Source organism: Heteronotia binoei, chromosome 6, assembly GCF_032191835.1.
Source record: "Heteronotia binoei isolate CCM8104 ecotype False Entrance Well chromosome 6, APGP_CSIRO_Hbin_v1, whole genome shotgun sequence".
NCBI classification, from domain to species: domain Eukaryota; kingdom Metazoa; phylum Chordata; class Lepidosauria; order Squamata; family Gekkonidae; genus Heteronotia; species Heteronotia binoei.
Window position 1 is genome coordinate 15897538 of NC_083228.1, and position 26115 is coordinate 15923652.

The following is a 26115-nucleotide window of genomic DNA, read 5'->3' on the forward strand; positions in this document are numbered from 1 at the left end:
TCTTGCACAAAAAAGCGTATACCTTGAATAAAACTTTGTTGGTCTTAAAAGTGCCATTGGACTCAAGCTTTGTGCTGCCACTTCAGTCCAACAACGCCTGGCCAGTTTTCCCTGTAAGATGGCTGAAGTAATGTCAAGCAGGAGTTCTGGTTTTCCTCTATTCCCTTCTGTCATCTGGCAAAGGATGTTTATCTAACGGAGACTGTATTGCTATGTCTAATGCCCAACTCCCCTGCAATTCCAGGGACTTCACAAGCCTTATTAGTTTCACGGGTTGGTGATAGAATGCTATTGCTAGGTAGAGGAAATTTACTGCTGTGCCCTTTGAACCCCAGATTCCAATGCTGTGTTTTTGTAACGTTTTATGATACCCTATATAGCATCTTGTAGCCTCTGATATCTCTTCTCAAAGACAATGTCCTGCATGTACCTTGGAGCTTTAATAAAGAAGTTCACTTGATACAAAACAAAGGACTTTATTATGGCAACTACCCGGTCTTGACACCCACAGACCATTAGAACAACATTGCCACCCACTGGCCATTTATGGTATAATCCAGAAAAAAGCAATTGTAAATAAGGCCCTCTGACACAGTACGAAAATACCCATGCTGCTATATTTCAACGAGTAAAAATGTGCATTGCACATGGCAGAAGTCATCTAATATGAACTGTGGAAAAAGCACAACCAGTATATCATGGAGGGAAAAGAAAATATTAACAACAATGTGTGTTACTTTTGGCAAAAAATATATCCAAAAATGAGAGTCCACCTTTCTAGCTAATGCACAATACTGTGTTGAACATGGCAAAGAAATCTCTGGAAACACAATTACTACAGATAGCCGGAGCATCAGGAGAGGGCTGCCAACAAGTAGGGTTGCCAACCTCCAGGTGGTTAGGAGCCCTAGAGTACCACAATGAGGGGTATATCAAACAGTGTGTGTGTATATATAAAAATTTTTGCCACTGTGTGACACAGAGTGTTGGACTAGATGGGCCATTGGCCTGATCCAACATGGCTTCTCTTATGTTCTTAAACAACACAAAAATCGTGGCTAAATGGCAAACAGAAATTAACACTCTGTTTTTAAACAATAACTCTCAATATTTGAAAAACCATTTCATTGAAAATTGTATTCAACAGCAATTCATATTAAAACATATGTCTGTTTTCCAGTAATGTGAGATCAAAAGTTGAATTTTAAAATCTCATGTCAGTTTCCGACTTCAGATGCTAAAGGACAATTCTGCCGCTTCTGCTGTTGAATTAAAGTGCCAGAAAAGTGCTCAGAAAAGTGCTGCATAGAGAAAGTTCCTATTTCCTTTCCTTTGCAAATTTATCCGTTAGAGTTTCATATTGCACATTTAAAGCTTCATTCCACTTGAGTGATTTAAGAAAAGTGGGGGTAGAGAAAGCCTCTGACAGCGAAGCGTCTTTATCACTGTTTCCGATGACTTTCCTCCCACCAACTTACAACTGATAGTTTACACACAGCATCCGGCATGGAGAAAATCTATGTAAACTGTGTAAAAGTGCTGTGTGTAAACTATCAGTTGTAAGTTGGTGGGACTTTTCTGAGCACTGGCACTTTAATTCAACGGCGGGAGCGTTAGAATTGTCCTTTAGCATCTGAAGTTGGAAACTGACATGCGTGTTTAAAAGAGACTTTAAAATTCATCCTTTGATCTCACATTACTGGAAAACGGATTTTGGGATTTTCTATATTTAGAGTAATGTTTAATATGAATTGCTGTTGAATACAATTTTCAATGAAATGTTTTTTCAAATGCTGAGAGTTATTGTTTAAAAATAGAGTGTTAATTTCTGTTTGTTATTTAGCCACGATTTTTGCGTTGTTTGATATAGCCTCCAGGGGGTGGCTGGAGATCTCCTGGAATCACAATGGATCTCCTTTCCCCTCCCCACAACAGGCCCCCTGGGATGTAGGTGGGGCTGAGAGAGCTCTCTGAGGACAACTTTTGAGCAAACAGCTCTGACAGAACTGTGACTGACGCAAGGTCACTCCAGCAGCTACAAGGGGAGGAGTAGGGCATCAAACCCGATTGTCCCCGACAGGGGTGGAATTCTAGCAGGAGCTCCTTTGCATATTAGGCCACGCACCCCTGCTGTAGCCAATCCTCCAAGAGCTTACAAGGCTCTTTTTCGTAAGCTCTTGGAGGATTGGCTACATCAGGGGGTGGTGCCTAATATGCAAAGGAACTCCTGCTTGAATTCTGCCTCTGGCTACATCACTACTGGATTCCCTGTGTGTCACCCCATTGGGCATCTATATAGATAATACGTTTTCCCAGGCCTTTCACTTCCTAGCATGGGAACTACAGCTCACTCATCCTCCAATCTGGCCAGCAGCCACTGTCCCAAAGTGGAAACCGCCTAACATCTCCGGTGGGCAATCACCTTGCCCTTTTCCTGGAACATGGGGCTGGTGCCCCAGAGAACTGTGTTTAGAAGAGCCACAGTTGTCATGTCAAAGCTTATGTGCAATAGACTCCTATTTTGTTCTACTACTTCTGACCAACATGGCTGCCTACCTGGATATGTCAAAGAGCCGTGTGGTTCCTGAGCTCTTGAGTATTACGGATTTAAGACTGTGTTCATACAGATGCCTACATGGAGTGCTCTGATTCACTCATTATATTATAAGCTTGGTAGAGGAAGTACACTTGTGCTCTTCTACTATGGGAACAGCAGGGGTGGAATTCTAGCAGGAGCGCCTTTGCCTATTAGGCCGCACCCCCCCCTGATATAGCCAATCTGCCAAGAGCTTTCAAGGCTCTGTTTTGTAAGCTCTTGGAGGATTGGCTACATCAGGCAGGTGTGGCCTAATAGGCAAAGGAGCTCCTGCTAGAATTCCACCCGTGGTCACCCGATAAAATCAGTGCGCTTGACCACAACACCAAACAGTGCTGGCATCGTCGCATGCTCTGGGTCGATGTACCCGTATGACTGTCAATATACGTCTAGTTCAACCGGCGCTGGCGAAGCACAGAGAGTTAATGCAACTTCCGTCATGCTGTGGATAGGATGGCGTTATGATGTGATTTGAAACGCCACCGTTGACCCTGGGCTGTGTTAATCTGCGAGGTCGCCTCTGAAGCAGGCTGAAGTGCGGTAACGGCATTTATGCAACCAAATCTTGCTGTAATCTATCAGTTTTACATAACCTCCCTTTTATGATCATAAAGGGGATTAACGCATGCATTATTTTTAAAAGCGCCTCTTTGCTCTTCTTTACTAAATAAAGTACATCCCCGAGAACTGTAGGGAAGGATAATGGTGGACTTAAGGGGTGAGTAATAGATCTTGCCTCTAATGGAAACAGGAGAGAGACGTATGGGCTGAATTATAACTGTGCACTGGATTCCCCATTCAACCTCCGAAAGCAGGGGTGGGGACCTTTTTTCTGCCATTTGGATATTTATAACATCATCCGTGGGCCATACAAAATGATCGACTTAAAAAACAGCGCTCCGCCAAGGGAGAACGATTCAAGCCAGCAAAATTAATGCAAGTAATTGTTTTTCTATTTGAAGTCATGTGGGGAGAGCCTAATTTGGCACACACACGCACCTGGCCCATCGCCCTAGGCAAATGTCTAGGTCCAGGGGGTTTTTTTGTAGAGGCCGCCACAAGGCTTGGCTCAGCCCAGCAATGCTCAAGGGCCAAACCAAGTGATCTTGGTCTTCCCCACCCCGATCCTAAAGGAACCCAGATACTGATAATCTGTTCTGCTTTGACCTGGATGACCCAGGCTAGCCCAGTCTCATCAGATTTCAGAAGTTAAGCAGGGTCAGCCTTCGTTAGTACTTGATTGGGAGACCCCCAGGGAAGTCCAGGCTCGCTATGCAGAGGCAGGCAATAGGAAACCACCTCTGAACATCTCTTGCCTTTAAAACCCCACAGGCTCTCTGTAAGCTGGCTGTGACTTGAAGGCTCTATAGACGCGCAGGCTGCTCAAGGGGAATGTGAATGCAAGGTGGGTTTTTAAAAGCATAAATAAATAAATAAATAAATAAATAAATAAATAAATAAATAAATAAATGTCTACTTTTTCTGTACAATGGAGTTTGAGTCCAGTGGCACCTTTAGAAGAAGAAGAAGACCGCAGAGTTACACCCCGCCCTTCTCTCTGAATCAGAGACTCAGAGCGGCTTTTGTTGTTGCTCAGTCGCACAGTCAAGTCCGACTCTTTGCGACCCCGTGGACAAAGTCACACCAGGCCCTCCTGTCTTCCACCATCCTCCGAAGACTTTCCAGGGAACAGTCTGGGTTCATTTCCCTTAGGACTCATTGATTTGATCTTCGTGCAGTCCAAGGGACTCTCAAGAGTCTTCTCCAGCACCACAGTTCGAAAGCATCTGTTCTTCTGCACTCAGCCTTCCTTATGGTCCAGCTCTCACAGCCATACACAGAGCGGCTTACAATCTCCTTGATCTCCTTCCCCCACAACAGACACCCTGTGAGATGGGTGGGGCTGAGAGCTCTCCGAAAAGCTTCCCTTTTAAGGACAACTTATACAAGAGCTGTCCTTAAAAGTCAGTCCTAAGGGAAATCAACCCAGACTGTTCCCTGGAAGGTCAGATGCTGAAGCTGAAGCTCCAATACTTTGGCCACCAAATGAGAAGGGAGCACTCCCTGGAGAAGATCCTGATGCTGGGAAAGACAGAAGGCAAAAGAAGAAGGGGATGGCAAAAGATGAGATGGCTGGACAGCGTTACTGATGTAACTAACACAAATTTGAGCAGACTTCGGAGGATGGTGGAAGACAGGAGGGCCTGGCGTGACTTTGTCCATGGGGTCCCAAAGAGTCAGACTCGACTATGACTGAACAACAGCAGCACCTTTATACCAACAAAGTTTTATTGAGAATGTAAGCTTTTGTGTGCATGCACACTTTGTTAGACAATGAAATGGGGTACAGGTAGCAGTGCTACATATAGTTTTGCGGTCGGAGCTCTCTGCTTATGACCTGAGTTCAATCCTGGCGGAAGCTGGGTTCAGGTAGCTGGCTCCAGGTTGACTCAGCCTTCCATCCTTATGAGGTTGGTAAAACGAGTCCCCAGCTTGCTGGCGGGAAAGTGTAGAGGACTGGGGAAGACAATGGCAAACCATCCTGTAAAAAGTCTGCAGTGAAAACGTTGTGAGAGCAATGTCACCCCAGAGTTGAAAATGACTGGTGCTTGCACCTTTACTTTAATGGTTAAGCATGCAAAATAGTTCAACGTTAGAATCCAATTGGAAAAACGGTGAAATTAACAAATTGAAAGAATAACAAGTTTGGTCTGGATGGTATTAGTTGCATGAGAAAACAGCAACTTACATGGGAAAACAGCACTTTACTTATTTAGTTGGAGAAAGCAAGGAGCAAGCAAAAGCGCCCATGTTTTAAACTCTCTTTTTGGGTGGCGCAGTATTTCAGTGTGACAGCAGGTGGCGATATTGCTGTCTTTTCTTTCCAAATGGAACCACACGCGGTAGATCCAGGTGAACAGCCATGTTGGTCTGGAGCAATAGAACAAAGTTTGAGCCCTGTGGCACCTTTAAGACCAGCGAAGTTTAGATCTGGGTATAAGCTTACTCTTACTCTGCATGGGCTTTTATCTGGGAGAACCGGGCTTGATTCCCCACTCCTCCACTTGCACCTGCTGGAATGGCCTTGGGTTAGCCATAGTTCTCATAGGAGTTGTCCTTGAAAGGGCAGCTGCTGTGAGAGCTCTCTCAGCCCCACCTACCTCACAGGATGTCTGATTTTTTTTGGGGGGGGAGGTAGAGGAGATTGTGCCCACTCTGAGACTCTGAGATTCAGAGTATAGGGTGGGATATACATCCAATATCATCATCTTCATCATCTTCTTCTTCTTCTTCATCATCTTCTTCTTCTTCATCATCTTCTTCTTCTTCATCATCATCTTCATCATCATAATATTCTTCATCATCATCATCCTCTTCTTCTTCTTCTTCTTTTTCTTCTTCTTCATCATCTTCATCATCATATTCTTCATCATCATCTTCTTTTTCTTCATCATCATCTTCATCATCATCATCATCATCATCATCATCTTCTTGATAGTCTTAAACTCAAATTTTGTTCTGTCTCCTGTAGGTTTTCAAACGTTCTATCCTCAGGATGCTCTTTTAGGGTTGCCAGATCCAACTCAGGAAATATCTGGGGACTTGGGGGGTGGAGCCGGGAGCTAGCTTGTGACAAGCATAGCTGAAGTCTGAAGAAAGATCTGGGAATCACATTTAAAGGGACTGTGCTCCTTTTAAATGCCTGCCTTCCATTGGAAATAATGGAGGCTAGGGCACCTTCTTTGGGGGCCCATACAACTGGACCCCATGGTCTAATCTTTTTGAAATTTTGAGGGTTTTTTTTTTTTTAAGGAGAGGCATCAGATGCCATGCTGAAAATTTGGTGCCTCTACCTCAGAAAAACATTCCCTCCAGAGCCCAAGATAGTCACAGATTGATTATCCATGATCACCCTATGGAGGCCAGTCTCCATAGGAAATATTGGCGTTCCCAGTGGACACTTCCCCCCCCCACCCTATTTTCTGATAACCCTGAAGTGGGGGGACAGCCTCCAAATTGGGGGATCCCCTGCCCCCAACTGGGGATTAAGGAAACCCTATCTTATTTGACAAGAAAGCCCTGTCATGTTCGCTGAGGCGCTTGTATGCCTTACTGAGGATTCTGGGGGATGGTCCAGGTCTGTGACAGGAAATGAGTTCTCTTGGAGGATCATTTTGCAGAAGGCTCAAGGCAGAGAAAGGCCAAGATCCTAATTCCCCTCAGGCTGCAGGCTGCTTCTGTAATGGGGGAGGGGAGGCGGCCTGGACTCCCCAAGTAGGGTTGCCAGCCTCCAGGTGGGGTCTGGAGGTCTCCCATAATTACATGTGGCCTCCAGGCAATGGAGATCAACTCCCCTGTGGGGGAAAATGGCTGCCTTGGAAGGTGGCCTCTATGGCAGGGGTGGCCAATGGTAGCTCTCCAGATGTTTTTTTCCCTACAACTCCCATCAGCCCCAGCCAGCATAGCCAATGGCTGGGGCTGACGGGAGTTGTAGGTAAAAGACATCTGGAGAGCTACCGTTGGCCAGCCCTGCTCTATGGCATTCTAACCCTTCTGAGTTCCCTTCCCAAACCCTACCCCCTCAGCGTCCACCCCCAAATCTCCAGAAATTCCCCAGCCCAGAGATGGCAACCCAACCCCCCAGAGAACCAGCTTCAGCGCTGAACCCCCCAGTTCCTGATCTAGGGTCAAATCACAAGCTGACACAGCAGGTTTGCCAGGCCAGTTTAGCCTTATTGTTTACCTGGGTGGACATAAATCAAAAACTCTAGAACAAAGTCAGCATTCTCTGGTTGCTGGGACAGGTGGCAGCGTGGGATGCCCCGATGCTGCAAGCCCTGCCCTCGTTCTCACGGCTGCTTTTGTGTCCCTTCTCCCGCTCTCATACGGTTGCCAGGCCCAATTCAAGAAATATCTGAGGACTTTGGGGGTGGAGCCAGGAGACATTGGGGGTGGAGCCAGGAGCAAGGGTGTAACAAGCATGACTGAACTCCAAAGGGAGTTCTGGCCATCACATTTAAAGGGACCACACACCTTCCCTCCATTGGAAATAATGAAGGATAGGGGCACCTTCTTTGGGGGCTCATAGAATTGGACCCCCTGCTCCAATCCTTTTGAAACTGGGAGGGTGTTTTGAGGAGGGGCACTGGATACTATGCTGAAAATCTGTTGCCTCTGCCTCAAAAAACACCTCCCAGAGCCCCAGATACCTGCAGATCAATTCTCCTTTATACCCTATCTCCAAGCCAGGGGATCCCCTGTCACCATCTGGGGGATTGTGCAACCCAAAATAGAGAATCACAGCACAAATAGGCAGGGGAAACAAAGCATACGCAGCTGCGGTTACCAGCCTCCAAACAGTTGCCAAAGAAAACAAAATATAATTTTCTATATCAAGATAATATTTATGCCAATAAATAAATAACACAGCCACTCAGTCATTTAAATTGTGCAAAAGACGTACTCACCGGATAGCAGTCCCCCTGTTTTTATAGCACGACGTGCCGGTTTCTCCAAGGGATGGTCCTGGTGAAAGCGGAAATTGTATCCTTTTTATCCAAAAATCTTCAAGGAAAGCAGCCAGCAGACTGATACCTCAAAATCTTCGAGAAGCAGCCAGCTACAAGGTCGTACTGATACCCTTGCACAGATTTCACACTAGACCTTTAATCCTGGTTTAGCTCTGTCCCCAAACTGACATTCTACACTAAAATCATAGAATCCTAGAGTCCTAGAGTCGGTTTCTCTGCTTCTCTGATTCTAGTGTAGAATGTCAGTTTGGGAACAGAGCTAAACCAGGATTAAAGGTCTAGTGCGAAACTGGTCCTTGTTTCACTCTAACTTTATCTTGCTCTTCATACACAATCTTATACAATTTATTTATTTATTTCTGTCGATTTATAGCCCGCCCTATCCCGTGATGGGCTCAGGGTGAGTTCCAACACAATAAAGCAATCAAGCCAACACTGGATGAAGTGTAATTCTGTTGACTGAAGTATATGGCATTTGTACCTGTCGTATAAGATTGCCTATGAAGAGCTGGATAAAGCTAGAGCTCATCTCCAGACTACACTTCTCTTGAAGAAAGTGGATGCTTTGGAGGGTGGACTCTCGGGCATTGTACCCCACTGAGGTCCCTGTCCTCCCCAGGCTCCTTCCCCAAATCTCCTGGAGTTCCCCACCGCCCATCCCCCACTGGTCGCCAGCGGGGACCTGCCAACTTTAACCCCACCTCTTGGCCCTCCCTTTATAAGTGCTGAGCACAGATCTACTGAGGCATGCAAAAAAAAAAAAAGGTGTAAAATAAAATATTTCAGTGAATTGCTAATTCTCCCATGCCGCCAACTTTCTTCCAAGAAGATTCAGTGGTCGAACGCAAGCAGGTCTCAGATTCAGCAGGAGCTGAAGAAGCGCAGCTCCTGAACCTTTTTGAGGGTTCCCCCTCTTCCTCCCCACCTACCTTGTCCATTGAATAGGAGGTGCAGCTGCATAGCAATCCCTGGATTAGGAGAGCAGGCAGCCAGCCAACCATCAGGGCCTTTGCCACACCCCCAGCAGCCCTCATTAACCCCTGGAGAAGACCGCACCACTCTTTCTCCACTTCTTATGTGATTTTGCGCAGTGGGTGGCTTGCTGGCCTTTTGACTGCGGGGGTGTGCCCAAGGAAAGCCCCAAGCGAGCGAGGCCTGCTTTGGCTGGCTGGATCTCCAGTCAGCCCAAGCAGGCCTTGCTCACCCGGGGACTCTCCTTTCCTGCATTAGGTTGCTTTTGGCTGGGTCGTGGTGGCATATGCTAATGAGTTCTGCTAATGAGCTCCGCCACCTATTTTTCTACAAAATGACCCCTGAACGCAAGGCATGTGTGTGCCCTGTTGTACACTTTTAGCTGGGGGCTACAACAGAACCTCTGAGGGATGGGAAATGGAGGGCATTGGAAAAGGAAATGCTTTTTCTGCACTCAGAGTTCAAATTGTCGTATGCTTCAAGCATTCCTCAGCCAGCCAATATAGCCATGCATGCAAGTATGGGGCTGGGGGCTTGTGAACAGTCGGGTTAAAACACTATAAACTGAGAGAGGGATGGCTTGTGACTTTCTGTGCAAAATTCAAAAGTGCTAGAAAGGCACAGGGATCAATGAGTGTGGTAGAACATCTCAGTGGTAGAACATCCGCTTGGCATGCAGAAGTTCCCAGGTTCAAGCCCCAGCATCTCCAATCAAAAGGGCCAGGCAGTAGGTGATGTGACGGACCTTTGCCTGAGACCCAGGCCTAGTGAACCAGTTGGGCTTCCATTCCCTTTTCCAATGATGGCTCTCAGCTCGCAAGAGAAGTCTGATCTCAACCCTGCGTGGTTTCCCTCCATTCCTTGACTTCAACCGGAGCTGCCAACCTCCAGGTGGGGTTGGACTTCTCCTCTGTAGGGCTGCCAGCCTCTGGGTGGGACCTGGAGATCCCCTGCTTTGACAATTGATCTCCAGCTGGCAGAGGTCAGCTCCCCTGGAGAACACGGCTGCTTTGAAGGGGGGACTCTGTGGCCTTGGACCATCCTGAGGCCCCTCTCCAAACTCCGCCTCCTCCGGGATCCACCCCTAAAGTCTGCAGGTATTTTCTAACACAGACCTGGCAACCCTGAGAATTACCATTACAATTACAGGTGGCAGCTAGAGATCTCTCAGAATTGCAACTAGACTGATTCCGCACTCGCCTTACGCCGCTCTCACACTCCTCTTCTCCGCTGGCTTCTGTCGGATTTCACACTATCTGCCCTGGGGCTGCAACTCGCTTCGCCTTTTTCACACGGCAAACAGAAACCGGTTTTTAGAGGATCTTGTTTGCTGCACGAAAGAGGCGGAGCGAGTTGCAGCCCCGCGGCAGATAGTGTGAAATCCCACCGAAGCCCTGCGGAGAAGGTGAGAATGAGAGCGGCATAAGGCTAGTGGGGAACTGGCCCTAGTCTCCAGGTTACAGAGATCAGTTCCTCTGGAGAAAATGGCTGCTTTTGAGGGAGGACTCTATAGCATTATAGCCCTCTGAGGTCCCTCCCCTCCCCAAACCACACTGTCCGCAGTTTTCACCCCCAAATATATCCAGGTCAGGGCTTTTCTTGTAGCAGGAACTCCTTTGCATATTAGGCCCACCTGATATAGCCAATCCCCCAAGAGCTTACAGGGCTCTTAGTACAAGGAGAGCCAGTTTGGTGTGGTGGCTAAGTGCGCGGACTCTTATCTGGGAGAACCGGGTTTGATTCCCCACTCCTCCACTTGCACCTGCTGGCATGGCCTTGGGTCAGCCATAGCCCTGGCAGAGGTTGTCCTTGAAAGGGCAGCTGCTGTGAGAGCCCTTTCAGCCCCACCCACCTCACAGGGTGTCTGTTGTGGGGGGAGAAGATATGGGAGATTGTAAGCCGCTCTAAGACTCTGATTCAGAGAGAAAGGCGAGGTATAAATCTGCAGTCTTCTTCTTCAGTCATCAGGGGCGTGTGGTCTACTATGCACAGGAGTTCCTGCTACCAAAAAAAAAGCCCTAATCCAGGTTTTTCCTAACCCAGAGCTGGCAACTCTATGAACAGGGAGTCTTTGGCCCCATGCCCATTTGAACAACCAGTCATCCCCCACCCCCACCCACACCGTCTAGGGAAACGGCTGTTTCCACATAACCAGTCCTTAGCTGGATCTTTTTGGGCAGCGACTTTTACCGAGCAATTAAAGAAGCATTTTGGCCTCTTGAAGTAAAGCACAATCTTGGCAGAGGCTTTATTTCGAAACACAATATAACATTGCGGAAAGCGAGTTAAAAATCCAGGCGTTTTGCCGTCCGGGGGCTGATGCTTTGGCTAAGAGAGGCCTGTGCCCCTCCTTCAGGAAACCTGCGCGAATTGCAGGAAGGAAAGGGTGGCATTGGGCAAGACCACTGCCACGATTCCTTCCCCAGATTGCGGGAGCTGGCAGGACTTGACAGTCAGTGAAATATTCCAGATCTCGCCTGCGAGCAGAAGGAGGAGCCAGTTCAGCAACCAAAGGGGGAAGGCGAGAAGGAGCAGGTAGTTAAGGAAGGGAACTCCAACCCCTGCCTGCCTTTGTGTGTGTGACCTCGGGCTGTCAGGCGCTTGAGAGATCCAGGTGGGAAAAAAGGCGGCGGCTAGCACCTGAGGTCACCAGGCGAAGGTGAAGCCTTGGTCCGTTGCTCTCCTGGCTAGCCTGAATTCTGGTCGGAGGAGGAGCCCAGGAGGAAAAAGAACAGCTGCTGAGGAGAAAGAAGACGCAGAGCTCGAATCCCTGTGAGGGAAAGATGGGGCTGAGGATCTAACAGCACGCCTGGAATACTGGCACCTGCTCGATCTCTGGAGGACCCATGTCTGGTAAGGAAGTAATGGGAAGTGAAGGAAGTTAAGGGAAGGGATGGTGGCTCAGTGGTAGAGCATCTGCTTGGGAAGCAGAAGGTCCCAGGTTCAATCCCCAGCATCTCCAACTAAAAAAGGGTCCAGGCAAGTAGGCATGAAAAACGTCAGCTTGAGACCCTGGAGAGCCACTGCCAGTCTGAGTAGACAATACTGACTTTGATGGATCGAGGCAAGAAATGGAGCTATCTTACATTTGGGACCTATCTTAACATGTTGCATGCATGTTCCTTTAGCTGGAGTCCACAAGCTGTGCAGTACTCATTTGGGGGCAAAGATGTTATAAAGAGGGAGAGGCGAGGGGGGTGAAATCCGTCCATGTCTGCACAACAGACCCTCCCACTGGGCACCAAGTGCCCCTAATGTCTGCCAATATCTCTAATGTAGTGCGGTGAACGCAGTGTGGTAAAGGTGGGGGAAGTTCACACAGCATCCTTTTGTGGGGAGGATTATTTTCTCGGACACCTGGACAATAGGATCAATTCTCCTTGATTTATGATGAAAGAACAGAGGAATGTGATTTTAATAATGTTCTTCGTGACGTTTTGAACAATTGTCTGACAAGGGCTTGGAAGTCCTTGGTGGTAGAAAAGTGGCCGGCTTTGGGCTGTGCGCTCGCTCTCTCTCTCTCTCCTCTGCAGAGCAGTCCCCTAAATAGAGTCTTCATTTCCTCATCCCCAACTAGCTGCAGGTACCCTGTTCTCTCTCTCTCTCTCTCAGCATAACCCACCTCACAAGGTTGTTGTTGTCAAGATGAAATGGAGGAAGGGAGAACAATATTGTGAGCAATGTTCCCCCCAATCTGCAGAGTCTTGTGAGCAAAAATTCTACCTTGTGAGCTATTGGCGTTAAAGTTGTGAGCGGCTGCATAAATTAGTGTGCTCCGGGTTCATCCTTCCTGAGGGAGGACAAAAATGTGTGAGCTGGAGGCTAAAATACGTGAGCTAACTCAACTTAGAGGAGACACTGGCTATGAGCTTCTTTGGGCATCCACTAGGGAAGAAAGTGGGGTATCAATACTGAAGCAAATACATTATAGAATCTTAGTTCTCCTTATACATTGGCCTTAAGGATTGGTGAAGCAGGAAGCTTTTCTTTCTCCTTTCAGTGCCCTTCTTGTCTGCTTCATTTGTGGATGTTGCTTCACTCGTCTATTGACTGGTTTCTAACATTGCAATCCTATGAAGGGCTGCTCCAGTATCTGCTCACGGAACTCGGTGGGGTCAAGTTGCATAGGATTACACTGCGATGTTCCTAACTGCCCGTGCCTCTAGGGTCTATACAATATTGAGATGACCTTTCCAAGATTGATGGCAACCGCTAGGAATGCTGTCCTCCAGGTGGGACCTGAAATCACAGCTCATCTCCAGGCTACGGAGATCAGTTCCCCCGGAGACAACGGATGCTTTGGAGGCTGGACTCTAGCGCAGGGGTGTCAAACTCGTCTGTTATGAGGGCTGGAGCTGACATAAATGAGATGTGGTTGGGCTGGGCCATGTCGGGCTGGGCCATGTGTAGCTATTTAAGATTAGGTAGCAGAGATATAAATTTTATAATGGACGCAGACAAACACAAATGTACTTTTAAAAAAAAAACCTTAAAACATGCTTAAAACGTTAGCACTCATTGGTCTTAAAGATGCTTTCTTTGTATCTCTCCCATGGGATTCAGGGAACTGGGCAAAGGAAGCGCTGGCTCTTTCCTTCCTTCCCCAGGGGACTGGAGGGGGGAGGAGCCTCAGCCAATAGAAGGAAGAGAGGCTTGGCTCAGTAGCTCTGCGACTGAGAGAGCCTGGCAAAGCAAGCTGTCCCCCCCCCCCATTCCTCCCCTAGGAAGGAGCCTCAGCGAATGCGGAAAACAGAGGCTTTGCTCTGTAGCTCCTGTGCAATTGAGCAAGCCTTGCAAAGCAAGCTGTGATGCAGAAGGAAGCAAGAGAGAGGGAGAAGGAAGCAGATGACAGCCAGTTACTCGGGGGCCTGATAGGAGACCTCCTGGGGCCTGATTCACCCCCCAAACTGCATGTTTGACACCCCTGCTCTCTGACAAAATGTCTTATCTGTATGCCTGTTTAAAGTCCGGGCACTCTTTCCTCCTTCACAGCTTAACTTCTCTGTGCTGCTCTCTGAGAAAATTAACTGAGACGGACACCCTTGGCCTTCACTCTCTAAGCTCTGCCTGCTTGGGAACATGGTTTAATGGAACCTGGGAAACCAGGTTTCAAGATGCCCAGGGATATTTGTTCAGCCTCAGTTTCCATATCTGTAAAATGGGAGCATTGATGGTCTACAGGGCTTTTTTGTGTGGAGACAGCCTAGCAGGAACTCATTTGCATATTAGGCCGCATCCCCTGACAGCTCCATTGTTTCACACAGGGCTTTGTTGTAGAAAAAGCCCAACGGGAACTCATTTGCATATTAGGCCACACCCTCAGATACCAAGCCAGCCGGAACTATTGTCCTGTGAGTTCCTACTCAAAAGAGGGCGTAGAAACTCTATATAATGAAGCGAGAAGGTGGCATTTCTAAGCACAACTACTAGGAAATATGTCGTACTGAACTCAGCTATTTCTAAGTAAGCATGCTGAAGTCTGACCTGAGCCTTTGCACACATAGTGAATGTCTCTGCACCTCCAGAGAGGGTTGCCAACAGGGCTGGTGAAGAAGACAGCAGATTTATACCCCGACCTCCTCTCTGAATCAGAGACTCAGAGCGGCTTACAATCTCCTATATCTTCTCCCTTCAACAGACCTCCTGTAAGGTGGCTGGGACTGAGAGGGCTCTTACAGCAGCTGCCCTTTCAAGGACAAACTCAGCAAGAGCTATGATTGACCCTAGGCCATTCCTGCAGGTGTAAGTGGAGGAGTGGGGAATCTCCCAGATAAGAGTCCTCACACTTAACCACTGCACCAAACTGGCTCTCCAGAAGAATGTTCTGCCCCCTTCATAGAGGCTTCATATGTGGATATGGGAAGCTGAAGCTTTTCATAGAACTGAGATAAATAACATGCCCCCCATGAATAATATCCTGTTAAGCCTCCATTAAAGGAAAAGGCCATTCATTAGGCAGGTGGCAACCGACCTCCAGACCACCTGTGAAGCTGAGAATTTAGACACCCTTTCTGCAGCACTTGTTGCTAATAACGAGTTAACAGTTTCTCCTTTTTGATTGCTTATCTTTAGAGGAGGAGGCTCTTGCTTGTGTGTAATCGGTTTTATTTGATTTGGATTGCCTGTCGAATACAAGAGGTATGTCTTTTGAATGGCAACGTTTGCCTGTGGAATGACTGCAAGAGTATTTTAATTGTTTCTCCTGACCTTTGGGGGATGGGGCGTTGTGTTAAGGATGGTTCGTGCTTTGTGTATTTAGATATTTATACCATGCTATTCTCCCCCATGGGGACTCAAAGCCACTCAATGTCGTTCCCCCGTCTTCCATGTTGTCTTCACAACAACCGCCCGAGGTTAAACTGGTACACCTCCTGATGGCACCTGAGTTTTGGCCACTGTGTGACATGGATCTAGGGTTGCCAAGTCCAATTCAAGAAATATCTGGGGACTTTGGGGGTGGAGCCAGGAGACTTTGGGGGTGGAGCCAGGAGACATTAGGGGTGGAGCCAAGATCAAGGCTGTGACAAGCATCATTGAACTCCAAAGGGAGTTCTGGCCATCACATTTAAAGGGACACCTCTTCAATGCCTTCCTTCCATAGGAAATAATGAAGGATAGGGGCACCTTCTTTTGGGGCTCATAGAATTGGACCCCCTGGTCCAATCTTTTTGAAACTTGGGGGGTATTTTGGGGAGAGGCACTGGATGCTATACTGAAAATTTGGTACCTCTACCCCCCAAAACAGCCCTTCCAGAGCCCCAGATACCCGCGGATCAATTCTCCATGATTTTCTATGGGAATAAATCTCCCTAGGAAATAACAGAGTTCCCTCCCCTCCCCCTGCTTTCTGACGACCCTGAAGCGGGGGGAGGGCCTCCAAACCGGGGGATCCCCTGCCCCCACCTGGGGATTGGCAGCCCTACATGGATCTGAATGTGGTTAAGGGATGCCGGAGCTCATTAGCACAACTTATTTGCATAACTCATTTGCATAGGCCACAACCCCCTGATATCACCGGAAGGTGCACTAAATTATATCAGCTCAGCAACCACCTTAAAATGTTCCTTGAATTATAATTATCGTAATAAAACCTTACTCCCATCAGTCTTTTAAAATTACTTTCTCCTATGTGGCTGCAGTGGCATGATGAAGATTTCTATCTGTCTGCTTTATATGTTTGGGTTATTTCCCCAATTTTTTTGTGTGTGTGTTGAGGGGAAGTATTAGAAAGTTTGTTAAATCATACAGTTTAGCAAAATTCTTACACGGGGGTTGAACAGCGGAGCCCAGAAGTTCCATTGGGAGGGAGGGGTAAGAAAGAAAGAAAGAGCACAATAAAACTTAGAGGTTCTGGAGCTCTGCTCCTGTCAGCTCCTGCCCAAAATGAAGAAGAAGATATTGGATTTATATCCCGCCCTCCGCTCCGAAGAGTCTCAGAGCAGCTCACAATCTCCTTTACCTTCCTCCCCCACAACAGACACCCTGTGAGGTGGGTGGGGCTGGAGAGGGCTCTCACAGCAGCTGCCCTTTCGAGGACAACCTCTGACAGAGCTATGGCTGACCCACGGCCATGCTAGCAGGTGCAAGTGGAGGAGTGGGGAATCAAACCCGGTTCTCCCAGATAAGAGTCCGCACACTTAACCACTACACCAAACTGGCTCTCCTGCATGTATGAGGCCTGCATACACACACACACACACGCACACACAGAGCCACAGAACAACTGGTGAAATAAGAAACAATAGACCACGGTAAGAATTCATAAATAGTTCTATTTCAAGTTTCAATAATATGAATGATATCATACGGCGGGCAACCGTCCACCCTCTAGGTACACGCTCTCACAGCCACTCCATGGTAGTGATGTCACAGCATAGTACAATGCTTTAGGAATTTCTGAAACTGTTGTGCTAAAAACCATAGAGGTTTGGGAAATTCCTAGAGCGTCACCCATGCTATGGCATCACTTCCAGGTCTGAAACTAGAAGCGGTTACGGCGTCACCAGTTTTGAAGTCTCCAGTACTGACTTGGTTCTCCAACATCTTGTAAGAAACTCAGCTACTGCTGCACACTGGAGAGGTGTAAGCGGAGGTATAGTTTTGCACCCTGTGGTCTTTGAGTGGCTGAATAGCAATTGTGGAGCGTGCAAGTGTACAGCTCCGTTTATTTTGGTCCATGTTTATTTCAAGAAAGAGGAAGAGCCCTGAAGCGCAGAGTGTTAAAGCTGCAGTACTTCAGTCCTAAACTCTACTCACGACCTGAGTTCAATCCCCAGTGGAAGCTGGGTTTTCAGGTAGCCGGCTCGAGGTTGACTCAGCCTTCCATCCTTCCGAGGTCGGTAAAATGAGTCCCCAGCTTGCTGGGGGGAAAGTGTAGATGACTGGGGAAGGCAATGGAAAACCACCCCATAAAAAGTCTGCCGTGAAAACGTGAAAGCGACGTCACCCCAGAGTCGGAAACGACTGGTGCTTGCACAGGGGACCTTTCCTTATTTCAAAACCTAAGTCTTCACCTGAGGGATGCAGTGGAAAAGAGTTTGTATATGTTGGGATGAGTGGAATAAAACTGGACAGGTAGGGTTGCCAGCCCCCAGGTGATGACTGGAGATTTCTTGGAATTGCCACTGATTTCCAGGGGACAAAGATCTGTTCACCTGGAGAATATGGCTGCTTTGGCATATACACGCGTTATATCTCATTGTGGTATTTTCCCTCCCCAAACCCTCCACCCCCAAATATCCAGGTATTTCTCAACCCCAATTTGGCAACCCTGTGGACAGGTGAACTACTCCTTAGGGTCTAGCTCAGGGGTGGCCAAACTGTGACTCAGGAGCTACGTGTGGCTCTGTCACACATATTGTGTGGCTCTTGAAGCCCCCACCACCCCATCAGCCAACTTGGAGAAGGCATTTGTCTCTTTATATCACTGCCAAGTAGGGTTGCCAAGTCCAATTTAAGAAATATCTGGGGACTCTGGGGGTGGAGCCTGGAGATATTGGGGGTGGAGCCAGGAGACATTAGGGGTGGAGCCAAGATCAAGGCTGTGACAAGCATAATTGCTCCAAAGGGAGTTCTGGCCATCACATTTAAAGGGACGGCACACCTTTTCAGCGCCTTCCTTCCATAGGAAATAATGAAGGATAGGGGCACCTTCTTTTGGGGCTCATAGAATTGGACCCCCTGGTCCAATATTTTTGAAACTTGGGGGGTACTTTTGGGAGAGGCACTAGATGCTATACAGAAAATTTGGTGCCTCTACCTCAAAAAACAGCCCCCCCAGAGCCCCAGATACCCACAGATCTATTATTTTCTATGGGAATAAATCTCCCTAGGGAATAATAGAGTTCTCAGCAGACATTTCCCTCCCCTCCCCCCGCTTTCTGACGACCCTGAAGCGGGGGGAGGGCCTCCAAACTGGGGGATCCTCTGCCCCCACCTGGGGATTGGCAACCCTACTACCAAGCCAGCTGGCAGGTTGGAGAATGTATTTAAAGTTCCTTTATTTCCACCTCTCCCTCCCCCATTTCCTTCCTTCCTTCCTTCCTTCCTTCCTTCCTTCCTTCCTTCCTTCCTTCCTTCCTTCCTTCCTGGTTCAATTCCCCACTCCTCCACTTGCACCTGCTGGAATGGCCTTGGGTCAGCCATAGCTCTGTCAGAGGTTGTCCTCGAAAGGGCAGCTGCTGTGAGAGCCCTCTCCAGCACCGCCCACCTCACAGGGTGTCTGTTGTGGGGGAGGAAGGGAAAGGAGATTGTGAGCCGCTCTGAGACTCTTCGGAGTGGACGGCGGGATATAAATCCAATTTCTTCTTCTTCTTCTTCTTCTTCTTCTTCTTCTTCTTCTTCTTCTTCTTCTTCTTCTTCTTCTTCTTCTTCTTCTTCTTCTTCTTCTTCTTCTTCTTCTTCTTCTTCTTCTTCTTCTTCTTCTTCTTCCTTCCTTCCTTCCTTCCTTCCTTCCTTCCTTCCTTCCTTCCTTCCTTCCTTCCTTCCTTCCTTCCCTCAAACATTTGACATCCATGTCTTACAGCTCTCAAACATCTGACATTTATTCTATGTGGCGCCAACATTAAGCAAGTTTGGCCTCGCCTGGTCTAGCGGCTTGGGACTTGGGCCAGCTGAGTAAATCCCCCATGCCCGAGGGTTGAACTATTGGTCCGTGGGACTCATGTCTTTGGTCATGTGAACAAACAGAGGGCTCCCAAAACCCGAGTAGCTCCCTTCCTTCATGATTTTACGTCTTGCTGCCGTGCCGAGAGCAGGTAAGATAAAGCATCCTTTTCAAAACCAGCAAACCGAAACGTGGCTTTCATTTCCACCCCGGTCAATCCTGACCCCGTTCTGTTTGAGCCCCACAGAAGGGCGGGGATTACACCAGCCAGCAGGAAAGGACGGCTGGGCCGCCTGCCGGCTGGGAGGGCCAGATATGTTTAAAGATGTGATTAAGCAGCTGGTGAGGAATTCCTCATATAGCAGTTGTGTAAATGTCAACCCTTGATCCTCTCGGGCATGCTGGAGCACTTAGCACAAGTCGCGGTATGTTACTCAAAACACCTTTTCAGTTTTGATCAGGGCTTTTTTTTGTAGCAGGAACTCCGTTGCATATTAGGCCGCACACCCCTGATGTAGCCAATCCTCCTGGAGCTTACAGTAGGCCCTGTACTAAGAGTCCTGTAAGCTCCAGGTGGATTGGTTACATTAGGGGGCGTGTGGCCTAATATGCAAAGAAGTTCCTGCTACAAAAAAAGCCCTGGTTTTGATAGGGAAAGGGGGGGGCACCCAACACAGTATCCTTGTGGAGCAGATGGCCATGCACGCATGGTGAATCATTGCATTCGTCTCCTCTCCCCCTCTTCGACCTCACAAGAACAACAACCCTGTAGGGAGGTGCAAATTTTGAAATTCCTTTTCGGGCTTGGGCATACTGGACCTGAAAAATATCGGTATCCTTAATGTTCATGGCAGTGAAGCATGCCATAGGACTGAAATGGAAGTCGGTCGACCCCCTTCTATCAGGTCCTCGGCTTCCAAACTATGGGAGTTTTTCCTTTTAGACAAAACGGCGGGCTCTCATGGCTCTACATTGCATCTTGGTAGCAGGAAAAAATACGACATAAATGGGAACCCTTCTTAAATTAGAAATTCAGGCCCACCTGTGCGTCGTCTACATTGACTCACGAAGATTACATCTCAGGCTTAATGTTGTGTGAAATAAGTTAAATGTTAGGTTGGTGCAATTTGCATTGCATTTGACAGCATTCCACTGAATCTGTTCACTTCTTTTGCTTTTTTTGGTCAAACGTCTTGTGTACCATCATCATCTGTGCTTTGTAAAGGCAGCCTATTGTGCGCACGCAGATATTGATATTCTATTTTGCATTATTTTGTAACTCAGCTATTTCTCAATAAACTATTATCTCGGGGGGGGGGGGGGAATCAGTATCCCCAATAGGGTTGCCAAGTCCAATTCAAGAAATATCTAGGGACTTTGGGGGTGGAGCCAGGAGACATTAGGGGTGGAGCCAAGATCAAGGCTGTGACAAGCATCATTGAACTCCAGAGGGAGTTCTGGCCATCACATTTAAATGGACGGCACATCTTTTCAATTCCTTCCTTCCATAGGAAATCATGAAGGATAGGGGCACCTTCTTTTGGGGCTCACAGAATTGGACCCCCTGGTCCAATCTTTTTGAAACTTGGGGGGTATTTTGGGGAGGGGCACTGGATGCTATAGGGAAAATTTGGTGCCTCTACCCCAAAACACAGCCCCCCCAGAGCCCCAGATACCCGCGGATCAATTCTCCATGATTTTCTATGGGAATAAATCTCCACAGGGAATAATAGAGTTCCCAGAAGACATTTCCCTCCCCGCCCCCGCTTTCTGACGACCCTGAAGCGGGTGGAGGGCCTCCAAACTGGGGGATCCCCTGCCCCCACCTGGGGATTGGCAACCCTAACCCCCAATATTCCCGAATTCCAAATATGGATACGGTATTCCAGGTCCGTAGCCAGGATTTTAAAAGTTGGGGGGCATGTAAAAAAGCCAGGGGGCATGGAGCGGTCCCCCTCTCCCGGCTGCCGCCATGACTCGAGGTACCTGACCTTCCCTTCCTCCCCCACCACTTGAGGGTCCTTTAAATGATGGGGGGGGGGCAGTGGCTGCTTCTCAGTATGCCCCCTCTGCAATTTAAATTGTGGAGGGGACAACCCCGATGCCCCTCAGCTTTTGCCCCTGGAGGGGGGGAGAGAAGGTCAGGACACCTGAGTTGGGGCACCCAATAGGAAGTCAGGAGGCAGGGCCCCCACAGGCTCCCCCCATAAGCTACAGACCTGCAGTATTCGGATTCAGGGGTTTTCTGAATTTTTGGCTCCATTATTCCCTCTGGGGAATGGCTGGGGTAGTTGTTTTTAAAGGTACAGTTGTTTTTAAATGTTTCTAGGTATCTCAGGGAGGTTTTTTTTAGAGGTAGAGGAACCAAAATTGCAACAGAGCTCCTGGTGCCTGTCTTTTAAATAACCCTCAAGTTTCAAGTAAATTGGAGCAAGGGGTCAAATTTTATGGGTGCTCCTAGCCATTCTCCACTATTTCAAATTGGGGTGAGAGGGGGGAAAAGGAGAAACCAACCTCCCTCCCTCCCTATTTTCCTCCCTCCCTTCCTCCCCATCTTCCTTCCTCCCTCCCTATCTTTCTTTCTTCCTCCCTTCCTACCTACATCTGATGCTCATGTCTTGCGACTCTCAAACAACGGACATTCATTCTATGGTTTTTATGTTAAACAAGTTTGACCACCCCTGCTTTAGTAGGGTTGCCAAGTCCAATTTAAGAAATATCTGGGGACTTTGGGGGTGGAGCCAGGAGACATTGGGGGCGGAGCCAAGGGCAAGGGTGTGACAAGCATAATTGAACTCCAAAGGGAGTTCTGGCCATCACATTTAAAGGGACCACACACCTTTTAAATGCCTTCCTTCCATAGGAAATAATGAAGGATAGGGGCACCTTCTTTTGGGGCTCATAGAATTGGACCCCCTGGTCCAATCTTTTTGAAACTCGGTAGGTATTTTGGGGAGAGGCACTAGATGCTATACTGAAAATTTGGTGCCTCTATCTCAAAAAACAGCCCCCCCAGAGCCCCCGATACCCGTGGTTCAATTCCCCATCATTCCCTATGGGAATCGTTCATGGAGGTGCATGATGGCTCTGGGGGCGGGGCTTCCCCCGCCGGCCAGCTGGCTGGGGGAGGGGGGAAGCCTCTAAAACCAGGGGATCCCCCTCTGGGACCTGGGGATTGGGAAGCCTATGCTTTAGTGGAAGGTGTTTTGGCCAGTGTCAAGAGTTGCTGACCGGGCTGGCCCTAGACTGTCCGACACCCATAGACAAGGCTAACTTCTGGCACGCCCCACCCACGCTGATAACATCATCAAGTTATGTGGGGGGTGCCCAATTCAGTGCATGCTGAAGGCCGCACCCTAGGCATTTGCCTAATTTGCCTAGTGACAGAGCCGGCCTTGGTTGCTGAGAATTTTTGTCCTCCATGTTATTTTGTATTCTGACTATACTTGGTAGACAGGAGTAAATGTCAATGGAAAAAGCAGGGCTTTTTTTGTAGCAAGAATTCCTTGGCACATTAGGCCACACTCCCTGATGTAGCCAATCCTCCAAGAGCTTCCAGGGCTCTCAGTACAGGGCCTGCTGTAAGCTCTTGGAGGATTGGCTTCATCAGGAGTGTGTGGCCTAATATGCAAAGGAGTTCCTGCTACAAAAAAAGCCCTGGTTGGAGACCCTGGTTCTAAGATACTTTGAGTCCCAACTTCGGAAAAGAGTGGGACATAAATAAATAAATGCAAACGCAATGCACACATGTGCTTGATTCAGCATCTTCCAGGGCCATTTTAGAATTCTGGTCCACTCCAGGTTAGCCTGCAGAGGATATAGTGTCCAAGCCTGTGGCTAGCTCCTCTCCTGATGTAGATTCTGCCTCTACCATTTTCTTAGGGTTGCCAAGTCCAATTCAAGAAATATCTGGGGACTTTGGGGGTGGGGCCAGGAGACGTTAGGGGTGGAGCCAAGATCAAGGCTGTGACAAGCATAATTGAACTCCAAAGGGATTTGTGGCCGTCACGTTTAAAGGGACGATACAACTTTTCAATGCCTTCCTTCCATAGGAAATAATGAAGGATAGGGGCACCTTCTTTTGGGGGTCATAGAATTGGACCCCATGGTCCAATCTTTTTGAAACTTGGGGAGTATTTTGGGGAGAGGCACTAGATACTAGATGCTGAAAATTTGGTGCCTCTAACCCAAAAAACAGCCCCCCCCAGAGTCCCAGATACCTGCGGATCAATTCTCCATGATTTTCTATGGGAATAAATCTCCATAGGGAATAACAGAGTTCCCAGCAGACATTTCCCTCCCCTACCCCTGCTTTCTGATGACCCTGAAGCGAGGGGAGGGCCTCCAAACCGGGGGATCCCCTGCCCCCACCTGGGGATTGGCAACCCTACATTTTCTTCACTTGACAGGGAAGGCACAACCACACCAGTGGCTACTGTTCCATTCACACTCAAACTCGGGCTGGGACCCTGTGTAGTTGCCAAAAGATGGTCCAATGCAAATAGCTGCTTTGCAACATGGGACTTCCTACAGCATGGCTGAAGCCGCGTTGACCTTTCAAGATCAGGAAGTGCATGCATCCAGGGGTGGAATTCTAGCAGGAGCTCCTTTGCATATTAGGCCACACCCCCCTGATGGAGCCAATCCTCCAAGAGCTTACAAAAAAAAGGCTTGTAAGTTCTTGGAAGATTGGCTACGTCAGGGGTGTGTGGCCTAGTATGCAAAGGAGCTCCTGCTAGAATTCCACCCCTGGATGTATCCTTTAATTCAGAGTATATTCTGCTGCTTTGTTTGGTTTTGTGCGTCTGCGTCTGTTTCCCATTTAGGCTCCTTGTTGCAAATGGAGGATGAAAGGAAACGATTCCTGGGTATGGCACAGCTCACCGCTCAGTATCTGTAGCTTTGTGAATTTGCTCCGTATTCTGTTTTGAAAGCCCTAAGCGTTTTTGTGTCAAACAAAAGGAAAAAAATACTGCTGAAGTTATATGAATATCAAGTACTGCTCAGTGGCTCAGATCCTGCGATGCACAAGTGGAAACAGAAATAGACTTGAGTGCAGCAGAACAGAGTTTGAGTCCAGTGACACCTTGTTGTTGTTATATTCAATTTATAGCCTGTCCTTTCCTGGGGGCAAGGGTGGGGGGAGGAAGGGGGTGGGCAGTGGGGTGGGGGTGGTAGGGGAGGGCCTCACCTTGGGTGTCAGATGCCCTGAAGCCGACCCTGCTAGGAATGCCAGCTCTGGGTTGAGAAATTGGAGATTTGGGGGGTGGGTGGAGCTTGGGGAGGCAGGGTTTGGGGAGGGGAGGGGCTTCAGCGGGGTACAACGCCATAGGGTGCCCCCTCCAATGCACCCATTTTCTCCAGGGGAATGGATCTTGGTCATCTCTCCAGATGGCAATCCTATTTTGAACCACTTCAAGTATATTTAACAGCAGGGGTGGGATTCTAGCAGGAGCTCCTTTGCGTATTAGGCCACACCCTCCCGATGTAGCCAATCCTCCAAGAGCTTACGAGGCTCTTTTTTGCAAACTCTTGGGGGGATTGGCTACATCGAGGGGGGGGTGGCCTAATACGCAAAGGAGCTCCTGCTAGAATCCCACCCCTGTTTAACAGAAAGCTGTGACGTCACTCCCTATGAACGGGATGGTGTGCTGAGAAGCAGGAGGAAGGGGAGGAGGAGGGGCGGGAACGGGCAGGAGCTCTTTGCCTCACCTCCGTTAGCTTTTTGCTAATATTAATTCAAGACAACCTAATCACTATCACTCCCAAGGACGTTAAGAGTCACCGATAACATTTCCTGCACCTGAAGACATTCTCTCACAGGCCGGTGTGCTTTTTGTGTACTCAGCACAGGTAGCTGCTGTGGTCGGAGGTGTGGTCGGTGGGATTCTTTTATTGGTCCTGATTGGGATAGCAGCGTACCTCTTTTGGAAGAAGGTGTACCTGCAGGCTTCTTATGAAGAACTCACCAGCCCTTCCTCCCCAGTCGAAAAGTCACCCAGTCTGCAGGAATCAGCTAACGCCCAGTCATCTGTTTGCCCTCAAAATTCAAGGTGAACAAGCCTATACATTACGGGGTGGAAGTAGGGTTGCCAGATCCAGGTGGTGAAACTCCTAGAGATTTGGGGATGCAGCTTGGTGCAGCTGGGGACCTCAGAGAGGTGCAATGCCATAGAGGCCGTCCTCCAAATCATAGTGGCCAAATTTGCTTAACGTAAGAGCCACAAAGAACAAACATCAGTTGTCTGAGAGCTGCAAGACATGAACATCAGATGTTGGAGGGAGGGAGGAATCATAGAGTTGGTAGGAACCTCCAGGGTCATCTAGTCCAACCCCCTGCACAATGCAGGAAACTCACAAACACCTCCCCCTAAATTCACAGGATCCTCATTGCTGTCAGATGGCCATCTAGCCTCTGTTGAAAAACCTCCAAGGAAGGAGAGCCCACCACCTCCCGAGGAAGCCTGTTCCACCAAGGAACCTCTCTAACAGTCGGGAAGTTCTTCCTAATGTTGAGCCAGAAACACTTTTGATTTAATTTCAAACCATTGGTTCCAATATTCCCTCTAGGCTGCAGACTCTTGTGAGCAAAAATTCTACTTTGTGAGCTACTGCATAAACTTGTGAGCTTTCAAGTTGTGAGCTACTGCATAAATTAGTGTGCTCTGGGGTCATCCTTCCTGAGCTAAGACAAAAATGTGTGAGCTAGAGGCTAAAAAATCTGTGAGCTAGCTCACGCTAACTCAGCTTAGAGGGAACATTGATTGGTTCTGGTCCGACCTTCTGGGGCCACAGAAAACAATTCCACACCATCATCTATATGGCAGCCCTTCAAGTACTTGAAGATGGCGAAGGAAGGAAGGAAGGAAGGAAGGAAGGAAGGAAGGAAGGAAGGAAGGAAGGAAGGAAGG

The 26115-nt window shown here is 48.3% G+C and overlaps 1 protein-coding gene across 1 annotated transcript in view; it reads left to right on the forward strand.

Moving 5' to 3' along the window:
• Positions 1-11797: 11797 nt before the first annotated feature.
• LOC132573544 (synaptotagmin-15-like) overlaps positions 11798-26115 on the forward strand; it is a 29030-nt gene continuing 14712 nt past the window's right edge. The window contains exons 1-2 of the mRNA XM_060241059.1: positions 11798-11952; positions 25053-25257. Coding sequence (XP_060097042.1) covers positions 11946-11952; positions 25053-25257 — 212 coding nt within the window. The 5' untranslated portion in view covers positions 11798-11945. The remainder of the gene's footprint in view (positions 11953-25052; positions 25258-26115) is intronic.